The sequence below is a fragment of the Sabethes cyaneus genome, chromosome 2 (assembly GCF_943734655.1).
Source record: "Sabethes cyaneus chromosome 2, idSabCyanKW18_F2, whole genome shotgun sequence".
NCBI classification, from domain to species: domain Eukaryota; kingdom Metazoa; phylum Arthropoda; class Insecta; order Diptera; family Culicidae; genus Sabethes; species Sabethes cyaneus.
The window spans coordinates 92,937,346-92,955,744 of record NC_071354.1 but is presented as its reverse complement, the minus strand read 5'-3'; the positions used below and the strand labels follow the sequence as shown (position 1 = coordinate 92,955,744).

The 18,399-nt window shown below is 38.3% G+C and overlaps 1 protein-coding gene across 2 annotated transcripts; it reads left to right on the top strand.

Annotated features, from left to right (window-relative positions):
• The first annotated feature begins 3,278 nt into the window (after positions 1-3,278).
• LOC128734215 (protein FAM117B-like) lies at positions 3,279-17,873 on the top strand. 2 transcript variants are annotated; one of them, XM_053828277.1, is made up of 5 exons: positions 3,279-3,779; positions 10,680-11,024; positions 11,098-11,249; positions 11,318-11,563; positions 15,208-17,873. In XM_053828277.1, the coding sequence occupies exons 1-5, from the start codon at positions 3,545-3,547 to the stop codon at positions 15,421-15,423; spliced, it is 1,194 nt and encodes a 397-aa protein (XP_053684252.1). In that variant the 5' UTR covers positions 3,279-3,544; the 3' UTR covers positions 15,424-17,873. The 2 variants fall into 2 exon arrangements, with proteins under 2 accessions (XP_053684252.1, XP_053684253.1); XM_053828278.1 differs by lacking the exon at positions 15,208-17,873 and adding an exon at positions 12,111-12,239.
• Positions 17,874-18,399: the final 526 nt, after the last annotated feature.

Genomic DNA, 18,399 nt, shown 5'->3' with positions numbered 1-18,399 from the left:
AAGCGTACGTTAGCAAAGTTGCCAAAAGCATTTAAATATTTTCCAAAAGTTGTGCCCACTAGCCGCCATCAGAGCTGCCACAAATACAGATATTTGTGCATGCATAAATTTGGGACCCATCAATTATTTCCGTTGCTGTGATTTCTGGCTCTACTAATGTTCCTGAATTTTAAAGTAGTCCATAAACTATTTATGTTATTTAAAAGAATCGAATTTAAAAATTTAATTTCGAATTTAAAAGAAGATCGAGAAAATTAAATACTCCGGAGAAAACGGTAGGGTCCCAAATTTATGCATGCACAAATATCTGTATTTATAGACCAAATCATCATACCGTCAATTGACAGATACTGACGCCCTTGTTTACGTTTTGGAAAATTTTCCTTTTCGTTTATAGCGAATGTAGCGAGTGTTTTAACAGTTTACAGGCATATTGGCTTTTAAATTTAGTCCTAATGCTGGTTAAACTCGGTTTAAACAACAAACTTGCCGTTTAAACAGGTGAAACTTTTTTGGACTCTGCGGTCTGTTTGTAAACAAGGGCGCCAGTATCTGCCAGATGACGTCACCTTGATTTGGTCTATGGTAGCTCTGGCCGCCATTAAGCACGCGAAAAGGTGGATACTCAAAATACACATTGAAAAACGTTCTTTGTTAAATATTTCACTAACTGTTTTTGAAAACAATATATTGAACTGAAGTAAACTGTATTTAGGTTTTATAAATCATAAGTTCTCTGTATTATACAAGATATTCTTCTTAACCTGCCCAGATAACACAAAATCGTAATAGAAAGTTCACATTAAATCGTTTTCATGTCAATTTCACATTGGAATTGTATAATGATTAGAGTATGTCAAATCTAAGTGAACAATAAGTTGTTTTGCAGTCGTGCGTGCCTTCATATACAATTCATGACTGTGAATTATAAAGCAGGATAGGCGATTGCAATATTTGATTATATCTTAATCATATATTCAGGAGTATTTAGTTGCGTGTTATAAAAACTACGCAAAATAGAATTCCAAATAATTGACAAAGCTTTCGCACGTATATCGCCTCCACTTTGGTACATATATGTTCTTATATGGCGTGAAATATAACTTTTTCGTTCAGATATGATTTCGTATATCTCAGTTGCAATCGAGATATACAAACCAAATGGTTTACTGGGTGTTCGCCTTACCCACAGCTCCCCTATACTGATATTGCGCTTTCCCGTGCTGGTACTTTGACAATCCGCAGATGACCTCCCAGGAAAGCAATATCAATAGCAAATGTGTTGGTGGTTTGTTGGCATCACCAGGAAACGATTTTGCCATGGAAAAAAAAAATCCTGATGAAAGCAAATCGCTTATACGTATACCGTGTATCCCCGCTGGAATGACCTTCTTTAATCTAAACATTTTTAATCTGAGCCCCATTGGTATGAATGCGTTCACATTAAAAACTGTTCAAGCGTCATACTCAGTTGACGGTTAAGTTGACCGGGCAAATTGAAAAAAAAGCAAAAAATCTTAATACGTTTCCTCTTGCTCAGCAGCTTTGGCAATATAACTCATATGTCGACTAACATTTGAAAAGGGCGGATAAGCCAACTGTCAAACAGAGCCAGTGAGAGTTCATTATCCTAAATAACTCTCGCTCGGTCTGTTTGACGTTTGGCTTATTCGCCCTTTTCTAATGTTGGTCGATATATGCAACTTATCTCTCTCCAGCACTCCAAATAAACCATTTTAGTTGAAACTGTCGAGCCAACTTCCTTTTCTACAATCTGGATGTTCAGAATTCGCGCATATTCGACATTTTCAAAACGTTTGTTTTCGTCAAATCAAAACAACAAGTTCATTGGTTGCGCGTCTTGCGTTCATATGCGCAGAGTTACCAAACATTCAAATCAAAAATGAATTCGCCTGATCTGAACGAGGTGTTTTTCATATTAGCGAGGGTTGTGTGACGCGGCGAATTGTGCCTAGATATTGTTGTTGCAGTTGAAAACCGTAAGGCCCCGTACAGAGTAAACGCGACAGCGATACGACTTTGCTCTCATGTTGCTAAATGCACAGTCCTGCTTCGGGTGAAAAAGGGTTTCGCCTATAATTACCTACGGGGTGAAGTGGCTGTCAAATTCATACATTTTCGATGTCCCACGCATAGGTACCAAAATGTTAATTTTGACAGGAACCAAAAAATTTGCTGGGAATTCCCCTTTACCGAGGCCCATTTAAAGATTGCTCTCTTCACTCCTACATGAGAAAGAGATAGCAACACACCATGCCCTTGATAATTACAGCAAGAAATATCGCGTTGCGTCGCATGTCGTTTGCACTCTGGCGGTACCCTAATAATCAACGTGCGACATTCGGTTTAAGAAATGAAGGGAACAATTAGAGTGACTATATACAGAGTGGCGACAATGTCAAAATTGGAATGATAATTATCTGTCAGTGTCATTCCAATCCACCCCGCTGTCACAAATGTCATTCCCATACATTTTTTGTGTAGCCAACATCTCATCTAGCCCACAACAAACTTTGCGTCGGACAAAATGTATTTGTGAGTAGCCCGCTCTAACTTCAACCTCGGATGAATGTGTATTGGTAAGTTCCCGAACAAAGTTACTTTTTTGCTTTTTTTCTTTTTGTGTCGGACGTGTTAGGAAGCGTAAAAAGATGTTAGCTACTTCTTTACCCTTCAGTTTCATACGCCTGTTCCAATCGAGCAGACGACCTATCCAACGCGTATGCAGGAAAGAGAAAGAAAACCCTTGGAAAAACCGCATTGCATACATTTGGGATGACTTGTCGCCACTCTGTATATAGTCACTCTAGGAACAATCTCTATAGATCATTACACGGGAGCTCCTAACCACACTTTTTTGACAGCACTTGGTGGTTTGTTTACATGGTGTTAAAGTTTGAATTGAGTTTTCTATCTTTGTCCGGCAGATAATGATAAAAAATTATAATTTTTATTTAAGAGAAAGTACCTTGCATGCATTTTAAAGCACCTGATGCAGTAATCCTTCACGAAATTTCAAATCGGAACTGCTGGATGTGACAAAAAACATGTAAACAAACCACCAAGCGCTGTTATTTGACGGCAAAATGACGTCATCGCAAAATGATCTATTCTATTTTTCGGTTTTTACAATAATTATAGTGATGATAGGCACACTGTGCGCATTTTATGTTGGCTCACATCTCTACGTGCACCTGTCATTGTCAAATCAGAGATTTTCTTCCATCTTCTTGAACTGCGAGTTGAACGGATCGAACGATGAACAAAGACCAATCTTTAGCCTTCGAATTAGGAACCGACGGATTGTGATGTGATTTTCACAAGTGCATTCCAAACCTGGATATATTACATGAATATGGCCAACGCTTAATCGAAGTGTGAACAAGATTTTCCGAATGCAAACTGAATGGGGTGTTGGATAATAAATTTAGTGCTGAATTTATTTGAATTGTGCTGAAGAATTCAAAAAGAAGGTATAAAAAGTGCAAAAGTGTAAGAATCGGAGAAGGGTAAAGAAATAAAAATGTCCAGTCGCGTACGCAAGCAGAACGAGCCCATGAAGGCATTTGTTCCAGTAAGTTCACTCCTGGTCCGTGGTTCCGGTTCGCTGCACTGCGCGACGGCTTCCGGTGGTGGGGGAGGAGGTTCCGGAATAGGTTCAAAATCTCTCTCCGCTACCCTTTCTCCTCCCATCAGACACATCTCACCGGAGCATGCCGTCTCAGGAAACCGGAGTCCGGGGGCTCTTACTTATAAAGGTGAAGTATTAGTAATACCTATATTATATTATCTTTGCATTATTGTTATCAAAAAAAAAAAAGGTTTTCAGCAATGCTGAATTATAAAGATAGCTATTGTGTTCATATTCAAGGACCTAACTTTTTTTGTAAGAATTATTGTTAATACCGATTACCAAATCCTACTTAAATAAGCTGCCTAAAACAATCGGAGCAAAGCTGGCCGTACTTTTCCTGCCTAGCTATTTATTCGTATTTTCATAGAACGCCGTTTATGCTCGAGTCCTTCATTTTTGTCGATACGTCTGGTCGTGCCAAATTTATATATAGGTAGCTACGATTAGACCGTACAACGAAGGACACGGAAAAATTTTCACATATACACCTGTAATGATTCAATATGATGAGGATGTCTACAATGGTGTATGCATTTGCAACTTCGATTGTACCTAACCGGCGTTATACCGGAGATGAAAGTTGAGGAAAATGAAGCACTACGCAATTGGAAAAGATGGACTAAATGTAAATTGTCACTTAAAATAGAATAATTTTCTCTCATCATATGTCTTTTGTTTTGAAATTCTCCAAATAAGATTACTCATTCCTGTAAATCAGTGATGGCCAAACTGCGGCATGTGGCCCTTCAAAATGTTTTATGCGGCCCGCGGACTGATTTGAGAGATGGTGGGCTTATAAGTAACTTTCTTGATGCCACAGGGGTCACCCAAATCACTCGTAATGCCTCTTGCATTTTGTAGTTCCGAATGCTTTCTGGTTTAAATCTTGTAGTAATTCCCAGAAAATGGTTTTTATTGCCGTATATTTTGCATTTTGTTGTGCGCAGGAATGGCCAGAGGAATTAGCGGCCCGCGACATCATGGGGCGATCTTGTTTGGCCCGCACCATGCTTATGCCTGGGCACCACTGCTATAAATTATTGTACTGTGACAGCTCGAACACTTAGTTACTGAAATGAAATAGTGTCATTGCCCTGGGCCGGATCGCATTCTGCCGTACTATCAAAAAATGCTGCAAGACTTTAAAATCACGAAAGACCCCATTGCATCTCTGCATTGCATGCAATGCCATGAATTTCTTCGGGGTTGAAAGTCGTCCTCTATCCTATGTTCAAAAAATCAGAGAAGTTGTGTTCAAGACTCAACCGCATAGCATGGTATCCATGCATGTAATAATACGATTTTTCATATATATGTACATGCTACATATGTTGTATGTAACATTGTTCAAAGTAGCAATATTGTATACGTCCAATCCTCAATAGATTCCAGAGTTATTTCTATGAATTGATTGGATCTATTTCATAACTGGTTAGCGACCTAGTAGGATTGAGCTACTAGTTCTTAAGTCTGTTTATATTTTATAATGTGCCAGCACTATTTAAAGAATTTAATCATTACAGACGCACGCACCTACTTCTTCTTTTTCTGCTTGGTGATGAGCTTTGCTAAACCTCCTGGCGGTATTCTCCCTGACGCCAACGGCACCTTTGCGTCTGCTGGATTAACAGCAACTGCTAACCTTGCCGTGCGGGCCGTGTTTTGTTCGAACAAATATACCTTCGAAGACCAACCCTTTTTCAGAGTGTGCCATTTCTGACGTACGTAATTACCACCTTTTCAGCCGATGGTTGCTTTAGTAGGTATATAACAAAGGGTAACTCGAAAGTCAGCTTCAGACGTATTGTTCTGGCAAAGCAGAGAATGAGAAAGACCCGCTGATGGTCTGTAGTTCCTGGTAGACACTGTTTGCTGAGAAAGTCAGTTGCAGTGATTTCGCGGCTAATATTTTTGGATTTAACCGCAGGCAACTCAGATTATGTCACGACAAGAAGACCAGTATCTTCCGCAGCTGGTTGTCCCTATCGACGGATAAATGAACAAACTTGTGTTCGGAGTTACTAGAGGTGTTCTGCCAAACATTCAAGCTGCTATATTGCCCAAGAAAAACCGTCCAATTACCAAAAACCGTCCTTTTAAGGATGAACACATGCTTATGTGAAGATATAAAAAATTGTTGTTTTTCGCTGATCGCAATAAAGTTTTTTGGGCCAGTAGTCTAGTATTTATTAAAACAAAATATTGAGTTTAGTTTTCATGCGTCTTTCTGTGCATTCCGTGCCAGATAGAATTCCGTCCGCTTTCTTGCAGAAGCACATCTCTTGTTTGCTCAGACCACTGAAGTTCGTATTCCAGAAGTCCATCTTCAGTAGTATTTTGCCGTCTTGCAGATTTCCAGCTCATATGTTTCCTGTGCACAAAAAAGGCAACACCAGCGATATGTGGACAACTAATGAGAAATTACATCGTTGAGTGCCGTCTCGAAGTTGTTCGAGCTAATCGTCTTCGAGCCACTTTTTTCACATTGCAAGGAATATTTGAGCACGGATCGACCTGGATTCCTCCCTGGTCGACCCACTACTACCAATTTTCTGTGCCTTACTACGCACATCGTACACAACATGTATGCAATGACGCAAATGGATGTCATATATACCGACCTGGCAGCTTTTGATAAAGTCAGTCGCTAAACTCGAAAGGCTTGGGATATGCGGAACTCTCCTGCGATTGTTCCGTTCTTATCCAAATGATCGTCAGCTGGTGGTTGCCAGTGGTGATTGTAGATCCATTACATTCTGTACCCACTCAGGTATTCCGCAGGGCAGTCATGTCGGACCCTTCGAATTTCTTTTTTATTTCAACGAACACGGACGGACCACGGTTATCATATGCCGATGATCTAAAAATGATTTCCAGTATCCGCTCAACTGAAGATTCCCTCGCACTCTAACCTCAACTGGATGTCTTCGCTAATTGGTGTACCTTTAACAGAATGGTTGTGAGTCCCTCAAAGTGCTCTGTAGTATCCTTCTCACGTAAAAAAGATGATGTTATTTTTAACTACGCGCATCAAAGACCTAGCTAACATTCAGACAGCATATATCTTATATCATCAACAAATCCTCCAAGACCCTGGGATTCATTTTCAGGATCGTCAAAAGTTTCACAGACGTCTACTGCTTTAAAGCATTACACTGCTCCCTGGTCAGGTGGACTCTGCGATTTGGAACCCGAACTACTACAACAGTTCGAGTTCGAATTTCGAATCCATCCAGCGCCGTTTCCTGCATTTTTTGTTTTTTTAACTATTTATTATTGTTTGAGCTATAAGGTTTTTACAATTTTTAAGATTATTCTGTTTATTATAAACATCTCCATGGCGCCGATTTTGGAATCGAAAATTAACTCTGGTATCGTTACCAGCTATGTGATTAGGTAAAAATTGTCTTATATCGAATTGTTTATTTTATCGAGGTTGTTTTATAACAAGGTTGTCTTATATCGAGGTACGCTTGTAATATGAAATTATATTATCTCGGCATTGTATATTCGTTTGCAAGCGTGATGTAGGGATGGTACCGAATGGCCGAAATCCAAATGGCCGAATTTCAACAACAGTCACATAAGGCCGAATCACGAAAGGCTGATTTTTTTCGGAATGCCTAAAAACATGAATTGACAAGCAGTTAACAAATAACTTTAATCAAACAAAAACCACAATAAGCAGCTTAACTATTTACTATAAAGTATACATGATTGAAAGTTCTTCCTTCCCCTAAGCGCAAATGATTTACAATCATTATAAGGTGCGAGACATATTTACCGTGTCAGTAGCAAATGTTTTCTAGATATTTCAGGGAGAGACGGCTGCGAGTGTGCGCCGGTGACCCGCCGTCGGAAGCCCCCCCCCCCCTCCGCAAAGACCACGTCTTTTTAGGTGCATGCATTTTCCTAGGTTTACTGCCTAGTAGAGATTATCCCTTAGCAGTGGTTGGAGAATTCACAAAAAAGTGATTATTTGAATCGATGAACATCCCTCATGAACATACACTATTCGCCTGCCTCGTCGATAATGCACGCATCAGCTTTGAATTTTGAACGTTCTGTTCGCTCATTGTGAACATCAGAATTAGTTCAAAAATTGAATATTGAACATTGAGTGTGTTCGATTTAGCGGATATAGGATACCCGGGGGCGCCGGAAATTATTGAAAATAATATTACCACGAAAAGGGAATAGTTTAAAGTAGTGTTAGTGGCTTTACAAGCAGCAGCGGTGCTATGAAGGGTGAATGTATGTGACTCTTTGTTATAGGCAAATTGAGCCACTCGCGTCACTGCTTTCTCATGATGAAACTGTTTGCCGATGCTCGACGTTTGTGCAATACGAATATTTTTGGCCGAATAAGACGTTCGGCCATTCCTGCTTCGGCGTTTTGTGATTCGGCCATTCGTGATTCGACCTTTTGATATATTATGCCATTTGTTATTTCGGCCATTTGTGTTTCGGCCATTCGTAGGTAATCCTTTAAAAGAAGGTGCAATAATATCAAGAAGAGACCATGTATGCGATCTTGGGGTAGAAATGGACAGCGAGCTTAACTTCATCCGGCATACTGAAAAGGTTGTCGCAAAAGCAAATTCTTTATTTGGCATGATCACACGCTTCAGTGGTAAGCTAATGCTAAAGGATCCGTATAATATCATCTCATTGTACAATGCCTTGGTGCGAAGTGATGGTATTGAGTACGCAAGTATTATATGGAATCCAAAAAAAAATTATTCGCTATGCCTTGCGGTATTTAGGATGGTCCGGAGAGATGCGTAATATAGTTACTATATATATAGTTCTTCGGATACAAAAATCGGGAGCCAACTAAACGTCAAAAGCGGAACCAAACGTTTTTCAAAATTCTAATTGTGGGAGTAATGTTAATAAACAAACTTTAGTTTCATAGAACTAGTCATTTTCAACACCCGCTAGCGATTATTTTCCGTAAAAACCTGCACATTTTTCCAAAATTTCAAATTTAATTTCAAAAATCAGGGATGCCAATTCGCCTGGTTTTCTATCCGCCGAACTATATATATAGTAACTATAATGCGTAATTATAAATCGTTATGCTTATTGATTAGAACGGAAAGCTTGGAGAACAGAAGTGTAGATACTCTGTTCTTGAAGGACATTCTCGCCGTCAAATATGATTCGCCATATCTATTAACCAAGTGACCGTGAATGATGGACGTTCGTCGTTAAGAAGTGTTAGACCTTTTAATTTGACAAATAGAGTTAAACATTACGCCAGAAATGAACTAATGTATAGAATGATGGCCACATTTAACCAACATCGAAATATTATACCTTAATGTTATAAATTAGAGATAATTTTAGATTATTTCATGTAAATCATTTGTGATGATTAGGTAGGTAATAACTATGTAATAATTTAAAATATCGATAACGGGTAGAGCCGTAGCAACTGGCCCTGCAATTGTCTTGTATTCTAACAGCTGGCTGCGAAAGCTGTCGTATAAAAACAGAAGATCAAGTTTCGATAACGGAAATGAATGCACCTAGGCTTTGCTATGCTTTAACGGGCAGAACCTAACATCAGTTGAATAGATAAATTAATAAATAAATGAGTTGAAAAGACCATAAACGATGTCCAGAGGACTGGAGAATTTCCATTGGCGCTTTCTGGCTAGCATCCCTTTTCAAGATATGGTTTTTGTTCATAAGTCCGTAAAATGTGTCTATTATTCTCGTAGCAAAATACCTTTGTCTTATAGCATATGTATAAATATTGACCATATGTTAAATGCCACATGTAGGTACCTATTATTAGGCTAGTAAAAACCTCAAGGAAATCGATTTACTGCTCCATTCTGCATCAAAGCACTCCATTTTTGCGAACAACTCCGTATCAAGCCATGGCCAATGTATTGGTAATGCATGCTTAAATCATGTACATAACATGCCTTTCGGGAACCTCGACATGTCCACCGCCGATGCTGCTATTTATCAATGAACGTATTTTTGCTCTTGCGTCCAATATGTTTAACGGTGTGTACGCGAGCATTTTCAACAGCATTTCATTGCGGAGGATGGTTACTACCGGGATAATACTGCGTTTGCACACAGAGACAGCCATAGCAATCATTTTGAGTCGAACCTTACCACCAGCTAGACAGTAGACACTGCACTCGTTTGTCCCTCGCATCCTTTGAACTGAGCTAAATTGCAGAGTGGCTTCACCCCGAAATTCTTTCTCTTGAAAACAACATTTATTTAGATTATCAAGTTTAAAGTAAACGAGTAAGAAATTGAAAAGGCTCAGATTCAAAGATTTATTCAGTCAACCCTTTACATAGTGTCCTTGATCTTCAGATGAATGCAATCATGACATCGCTCGCTCTTATTCTCTATTTATAATCACTTGTTCCTTGTTTCTCTGCTGGTTAGATGTCGTTTTATAGAGACAGGAATTGCGCACGAGCTCTACTCATTCTGTATATCATACTCTCCATTCCCAATGCATCCGTATAGCGACTGTCTACCATCTACTCAAACTGACTAAAATATGCATCAGTCTGCATCCACTAGAGCCGTGCATTAAAAGTGATACCGGTGGAGAGGCTTGTACAATGGGTCAACCATTAGATAAAATAAAATTCTAACTTAGTTGAAAATGGAAAAAAATTAAACTTTTGTGTATTAAATTCAAATATCCAAATTTTCTAGACAAAATAAACTCTGTTCTTATATAGTTGTGGCATCTTTTACTGTTTTATTTTTATAAATTCCAGTATACGCTCACGCCAATTGAAATACACTCGTACAATCACGTACTATTTTCAACATAATTCATTTCATGTCTAGCAAAGTTAAAATGAAATGAGAAACGACAATTATCGTGCGGCTATTGACAGAAGCGTTTGAGCCAATTCGATTCGTCTGGCTACCGTTTAGAAAGTAGAAGGCGGAATTCAACCTCACAGAATCTTGTCAGCACTATTGATAATTTTATTCTTTTTTGTGTACATCGTTTTGCTTCTCTTAACAGGAAAATTATTAACACTAAATGAAGGTTCGATGCGTCGCACGGCGTCCCTCGATGCACTCTATTTGCGTCCTGTTCCAGCCTGGAGTCAAGTTACATCGACTTTACTGCAACTCGATAAAGCAACCCAGACTGATGAATCCTTTTTGGAGCGCACACGAGGCAGCACATGGATGCCTAGCACTGGCACTGGTACTGGACCATCGGCGGATGCATCACCAATTATCACCCGTACCGAGGTGACGACACCGACTGATTTGAAAATGGAAAAAGTGATAAGACAAAGACTGCAGCGCACACATCGCGGAGAACATTCAGTTAGTTCGCAGACATTAAGTCCAAACCATGGTGAGTGGGCAAAGAACGTTTAAACAGCACATTCAGGTTTATCGTATAATGTAATTCTGTGTCTTTTCTACAGCTAAAGCCAGCCCAGTTTCTATACCTCCACGTACCTGTCCACCTGTTCACATGCGACCGATGCGTAGCTCGGTAGAGGGCTTGAACCAGGAAATAGAGAAACTGGTTCTCTATACCGGGCAACCGCATACTTGTCGGTCAGATCTGGAAATGGTAACTGTTATTGACATTCCGTACGGTCCATGTTGACAATACTAGTAAAATTACAATTGCTTTTACAGTTTTCTCGCGGAACTCCGGAAGGACACCGCGCTCCGCTGGCAGAGTTGTTTCACGCCGCCGCCGGAGGTTCGACTGCCCTGAGCAGCGATACCCGGACTGTCAATACTCAAACTCCGCTGGGCGATACGTTGTCCTCGGATGATGGTAGTCAGAGTACTTCACCGGACGAAGCGGCTGCCGCAACAAGCGCATCACCCAGAATCAATCGATTTTTAGCCCGAGAACCGCCTGATGGTTGTGAAAAGGTGAGTTTAAACGTAGGGAATTTAGTATAACAAAAAAATGCTTTATCTGACTGGTACCAGGAAGAAACATGAAACTCTTACTTTTAATTCTTGAAAAATGAAGTTAAGTTTAAATATCCTAAATCTAAATGTCTTCACTCTGTATAGAATTTTGTAGTTCCACTAAGAGTTAGACCATCAGCACACAATTACACATCTTCTAATGGTTAGCGGTGATGTCGCATTTTGACAAGTCTAAGTTACTGGTTTGAAACTGGTACTGGTAAAAAACTATATAAATATTACATGAGGACAGCCAAAAAAATATCAATTAGCAAACGTCTACTGCATCTTACTAGTTCCTATCAACTCTCAACAGCTATTTGATTACTTGACAGAAATACAATTCAAACTATGTAAGAAATTGCAAGTAAAACTAACTGACATAACGCAGCATATGAAACGCTAAAAAATAATTCTTGGATAAGATAGTCGCTGATTTTCCTTACTTTGTGATTTTTTGCGTCATGTGACATGACTCATGTCACATGCACAAATATCCCTTCAGCCCTGTTTCCGTGCAAGACAACAGTTCCGAACAAATTCTTGCACTATATGGATGCAGACTGGCAAAAGGAAAAGATGACCGCTCACTTTTCTATGACGTTTCACTTTCAGGACATCAAATTGGACTAGATTCAATGTTGAAAGATAGAATTGGTTGAAGAAAAGGGGTGGTATTACATTTTAACAAAATTGTTTACTTTCAGGGCATCAAATTGGACTAGGTTAAATGTTCAATCGATAAAATCTATTGAAGATAAGGTTAGTTTTGCGCTCTGGCGTACTTCCCAAGCACAGATATCAAATTGGTATAGGTTTAATCGTCGTAACGAATCTTCGACTCGTTTGGACGGCAAGGCTTTATCACTTTTTGATTGTGAAAAGAAACCTCACTAAATATTTCTCCATACATTTTTTGTGATTACCTTGCTTCACAGGCAGGGACGACAGTTAATCACACTCACTGGTGTGATTGGACCAGTTGGGTTGGACAGATTGGACCAGTTGGGTTGGACAGGGTTGGACTGTCGTCCATGCCTGTCAAGCAAGGTACCTAATCACAAACAAAATGTATGGGGAAATATGACCTTGAAACTTTTGGTTAATTTTCACTATTTAGTGATCGAAAATAAAAACTGCAATGAAAACATAACTGCCTCATCTATTATGAATTGATTGGTATTCAAACCATCCATTCATAAATGGCAGAGCTATTAGCGTTCAAAATCTTTTATTTTTTGACGTAGGACTACGTCTTTGTTTACTATACTGGGACTGGGCAGCTCTTTGTGAAAATGAAAATAGAAGTGTAACGTTTGAATGAAAGATTTCTAATGCTAATAACTACTAAACTACTAAACGAAACTAAACAATTTATATGTCGTTGGATAGATAAAATGACCAGTAAGGGGGTGAGAGAGCAATTTTAAGGGGGGGTGTAAGAGGAGGGGCTCCTATACAAATGAAACACAAATTTCCTCAAAGCTCGAGAACTAGTCAAGCAAATGGAACCAAATTTGGCTTGTGTGGGTTTCAGAAGGCAGGATTAATTTTCTACGGTGTACTGAGACTTCTTCTCCTTCTAAGAGGGAAAGGGGGGTCCCGTACAAATAAAATACAAATTTCCTCAAAACTCTAGAACTAATCAAGCAAATGGAACCAAATTTGAAATGTAGGGGTTTCAGAAGACAAGAATTTTTCTATGGTAAATTAAGACCCCTTCGCTTTTTAGAATGGGGGGCATACAAATAATATTCAAATTTCCTCATAACTCGAGAACTATTCGAGTAAAAGGAACCAAAATTGGTTTGTAGGGTTTTTGGAGGTAAGATGTTTTTCTATGGTGTATTGAGACCCCTTCTTCTTCTAAGAAGGGGGGCTCCCATACAAATGAAATACTAATTTCCTCATAACTCTAGAACTAATCAAGCAAATGAAACCAAATTTGGCATGTGGGGGTTTTAGAAGGCACGAATTTTTTCTATAGTTAGTATAATGAGACCCATCCGTCTTTTAACAAAGGGGGAGGGAGATTTTTCCTATGGTAGATTAGAACCTTTGCTTTCTTTAAGAAGGGGAGATCCCATACAAATGAAATACAAATTTCTTCATAACTTGAGAACTAATCAAGCAAATGGCACCAACTTTGGTGTGTGGGGTTTTTTGGAGGCATGAATTTATTTTGAATTTATTTATTTTATGATGGTTTGAGACCCCTCATTCATCCCTGTGGTAGGAGAAGAATTCATTACCATTTCAACCTTTATGATCCACACAAGTGATTTTTAAAAGAAATTTCTATGTCTCAAAAGTTGCAGGCATTGTACTTATGAGCCCCTTATAGCGCCAGAGCTCTGCCTAGGATCTGCATCCTCCGGAGCACTCCCAGTTCACACTGGCTGGTGCACCAAGGTGCGATCCCAGTGTAAACTGGGAGTGCGCCGTAAATACTAAAGATAGAGCAATACTTAGTTCAGCAATCTTATGGATAACAATTTACTTTATAAATGTCCCATATATAATATTTTCGAATTTTGCTTGGCTGAGGTGTTACAGTTAAAAAAGCAAAATAAGTTCACTGAGTGCAGGACAAACCAAAACTTTAGACTTAATTAACGGAACTGCCGGGGAACATCGTTTTCTATTGATCCTTTCAGTCATGCTCAGAATAGAATCAGTTTTCGTATTCGTTGGGATGGAAAGCCTAAGAAAGACACATGCATATTCTGAGCAGATTCATTAAACAAATATCGGATTTTGTAAAGTAAAGCAGCATACATGTAGAATTTTTAAGTTCACAGATTCTACAGCAGGGTATCGTACCTGTCTGTACGCACTGTACTTCGTGGCTCTTTAAAACTCCTGAAAGGGCAAAAATACCGGTTAAACTATCTACGGTTTGCAGAAAATTATTGCTAAAAACATAGGAAAAATAGCTGAGAAGTATTCCTTCTAAACAAGTTTTCCTTCTAAATACTTGAATGACATCTAAATCTAAAAAACTAAAAATCTAATTATGACAGCTTATTTTTTCCCTATGCCAACCTAAACCAATTTGATGTCGTGATTTACGTTCATGTGGTTGTAAAAGTGCGTAAACATCCCTTTCGTTCGATCGCTTGCATCGATATTCAAATAGAATCTATTCAAAATTGAAGTTTTGTGAAAACCTCATGATGGAATAAATTTTACGCACATCAGCGCATTAGACTGTATAGTATAATGTAACACCATAAGTGTGTAATCATAGTAAACAAGTGTGTTTAACATATAGTAAAGCGAGTGTTGCAACCTTTTGTTTTTTATACGACAGATTTCACAGCCAGCTGTTACAGGACAAGATAATTACGGGACTAGTGCGATCCTATTTCTAAGCCTCTCCCAACCGAGATTCGAACATACAACGACTGGCTTCTTAGACCAGCGTCGTACCTCGAGGTCAACTGGGAAGGGAATTGCCAAAGAGATTGTTTGTAAAATTAAACAAAGAAAATTTCGAAAAGGTGGAAATTAAAGATACGCTATAAAAAAGAACTCTACTCTATATTATCCAGCTGCCAGCATTAAAGTTATCACTTTTCCGATTTTTCATTCCTTTCCAGGTGAGCCTCAAACTGACTGAAGCTGATACCAGTACAAACACAACACATTTCAAGCCTTGTGTTGCTTTCCAACTGAGACCCTCGCTGGGATCTGCGTTCCAACCGTTGCAACCGATTTCGACGCTAAAAACTACGCCTGAAGACGATGGTAACGCCGAGGAACCGGAAGCGAATCCTTCCGAACAGGCAAGCGAAGTGCAGGATACTGCAAACTGAGCAGCATTCTTCGTCTACTAGGAGTGGCTCGGATCGCAGGGCTATATAATTGCTTATTGGAGCGCCGCACACTGAATATAACGGTAGGTACAACTGAAAAGTCGATTCAATATCATTTTTTAAAAACATACAATTACAACCGTTAATCTGTCGAGTGCAAAAGAATTAAAACCCAAAGTCGTGGAATTCAACTGTTTAATCAATTTCTTGTATAATAACGTAGTTGCTTCGTAAGGTAGGATGATGAGAGCCAGGATTGTGCTTTTAACAATCGTTTCGTTCATAAGGGCTTACTGTTGTTATGTTTGCAATGGCGTAATAATTTTTTATTTGAAAAGACAACTATTTAAGTTGATAATTTTTTATTTCCGTATTGTTTTTCTGTAAACCAGTTGGCATTTTTAGAATGTCTATGTGTGTGCGTGTGAGTGTGTAAATAGCATCTATAGTACGGCAAACGTCTATAGTACAGAAACGTAATAAAATTTCCTTTCCAGTTTTGAAGCAACAAGATTTAGGCCATTATATTCCGAAGACAGAAAACAATAAAAACGGAAGATATCAATCAGGAACTGAAATGACTACACACTATTTGTATTGTGCATTACATAACTAGAAGAGGGCATAGCAATGAGAGACTTTATACAGGATAACATTTTGGTACCGCTTAGATGTCTATATAGAAAAAGTCAACAGGGCTGAGTTTTGCGGCTTTCCGAGTTAAACAGAAGTAAAGAACATATTTAGAACGCAATTATGATTTATTCTTATTTTTAATCTCTTCTTTTGCACACTAAGTACCGCATACGATTTTCAATTAATCATACATTTATTTCCAGTCGTGTGTTATATAAGCTCAACTACCCTCGTGTGTTTAGCAAACAATTCCATTGTACAAATGACTTTGCTGAATTGCTTCGAATATTTTGCTAAAAAACATACATTTTCCCTCTAACAAAGATAGTAGATTTCGCTATAAACCCATTTTATAATTGGTTTGTGATCCTTCGATAACCGATACCATAACATACTTGTACGAAGAAAAAAAACAATAGAATCAAAACAACCAATGCTATATTTTGCTACACTGAATTTCTACACACGTATGCAACAGTCAGTAAAAATTAGCATTCAACCAGAAAGAAAACAGTAGAAATCATTCAACAAATCATCTAATAAAACTACATATTATTCTGCAGAATAGAAAGTGTGAACGCTTTGTAAATGAATAATGGAGGCTTTCATATTTTCGAACGGAATGAGCGAGAACGAGAAATTGAGAATTTTCTATTTAATTGAGAGTTGTCGCGGAAAGTTGCATTAAGCAATGTCGGTACCAAAAAAGGAAGTGCATAATGCGTTAGTTTGATTAGTTATCCAACCGCAGCCGTGAGAACATCAGTTGGTAGTTTCTGTAATTATGAAATACAAGTCTTAAAAGGACCAAACGATAGGGGCAAACAATGGATTGGCATTTTCGTGTGTGCTGGTTTCGCGTTATTAGATGTACGTTTTGATTATTTTTGCCTGGTGTTACATTCCCAACGTGGTTATAATGCATTGCATAAATTCGTGATACAAATTAGGATGCAGCAACCGAAAGCAGGAACAAACTGAGTAGAAATGTTATTTAATTCCAATATACAGCCCAGTATTAAAAATGGGAAGCTTTCTATGCTCAAAGCAAGTTGAAAAAATGTTGTTATGCGTCATGAAATGAAACGAGACAGAAACGAATTTTGATGGGCTGTAAATAGTGATGTGAAGACGCCGTAGTTATAGCCCCTACTCACTTTCATCGATTCAAGAAACATTTAGTACCATTTTGGTAACGAACAAATTGAAATAGTAGGTTATTTTTTGACTAAAAGTTTGCTGCTGTAATACTACCGACTCAATAATTCGCTAATAAATATTCCCAAATAATAAATGTACAAATCTATCGTTTTAAGATTTATGTTAAGTAATATTGCAGAGAAAATGTTGAAAATATTTCTTTAAACGTAGTATACTAAGTTAATACTAATAATAATCACTCAGTGAAAAATAAACATGATCTGTGCTATAGTACACATTTCAACGGACATCATACAAGCAAATTGATCGCACAGTGCAAGAAGAAAACGTTGATAGTACGAAAACAAAACGTTACGATTCAGATAGTTGCTGAATATGGTGAAAAAAAAACTTCGTAATTCATGTTGCATTCGAGCGTTACCAACAGATGCGCCATGTTGCGACAGCAGACTGTCATTGCCCTGGGTTGGGGGCCAGCAAACTGTCGCACGTACAATTATCTAGTGGTATATGCCTGTGTATATGAGCCTTCTTCAAACGGTTCGTTAGACGACATTAGCTTCAACTTAATGATTTAGTTGATGTGTTTTACTTTCGTTTAGTTATTGCATTCTGAAAAGCATTTTGTTATATATTTTTGCTAAGCATTTCAATTACACACGTTTATCGTATTTTGTTCTCTACCAGTTTTAACCGTTATTTTTATCCGAAAAAACACTGAAATTTAGTTTGAACCATTTCTTTGATTATCCCTTTGTTTATTCCATCATTAATATCTACTCCAACAATCACAATCACAAATTACCCTAATTTTGATGGATAAGTGTTGCTTTTTAGAAGTTAGCGGTGCCAGAATGTATCAAGGAGATGACATAGATTTGAATCAATATTTTTTATTGGTGAAACGTAAAAACCTTTCGTATAACCGTACGACTGATAGAGTATGAGGCGAACAGATGAGTTAAAGCTTAAAAGCCACGCGTACGGATTTGACTACGTCGACTATTTAGACAAAAAACCATGGAAAGCTGTCAAATAACCACAACGTGAACACACGTACAGTAAGATCTTTCCATTCAATTTTTGGTTATGCAAGATTATTGGTATCGAACGTCTCATGAACAAATTTTACATTTATATTGATGTATCGTATAATAATGTCATTCATTTTATCAGTAA

What these genes read in the sequence shown, in the direction of transcription:
- LOC128734215 (XM_053828277.1), top strand. Translation starts at nt 3,545, where the DNA reads ATGTCCAGTCGCGTACGCAAGCAGAACGAGCCCATGAAGGCATTTGTT. An exon ending in GACATTAAGTCCAAACCATG is followed by an intron (nt 11,025 to 11,097) that starts GTGAGTGGGCAA and finishes TCTTTTCTACAG; the next exon opens with CTAAAGCCAGCCCAGTTTCT. An exon ending in GTCGGTCAGATCTGGAAATG is followed by an intron (nt 11,250 to 11,317) that starts GTAACTGTTATT and finishes TTGCTTTTACAG; the next exon opens with TTTTCTCGCGGAACTCCGGA.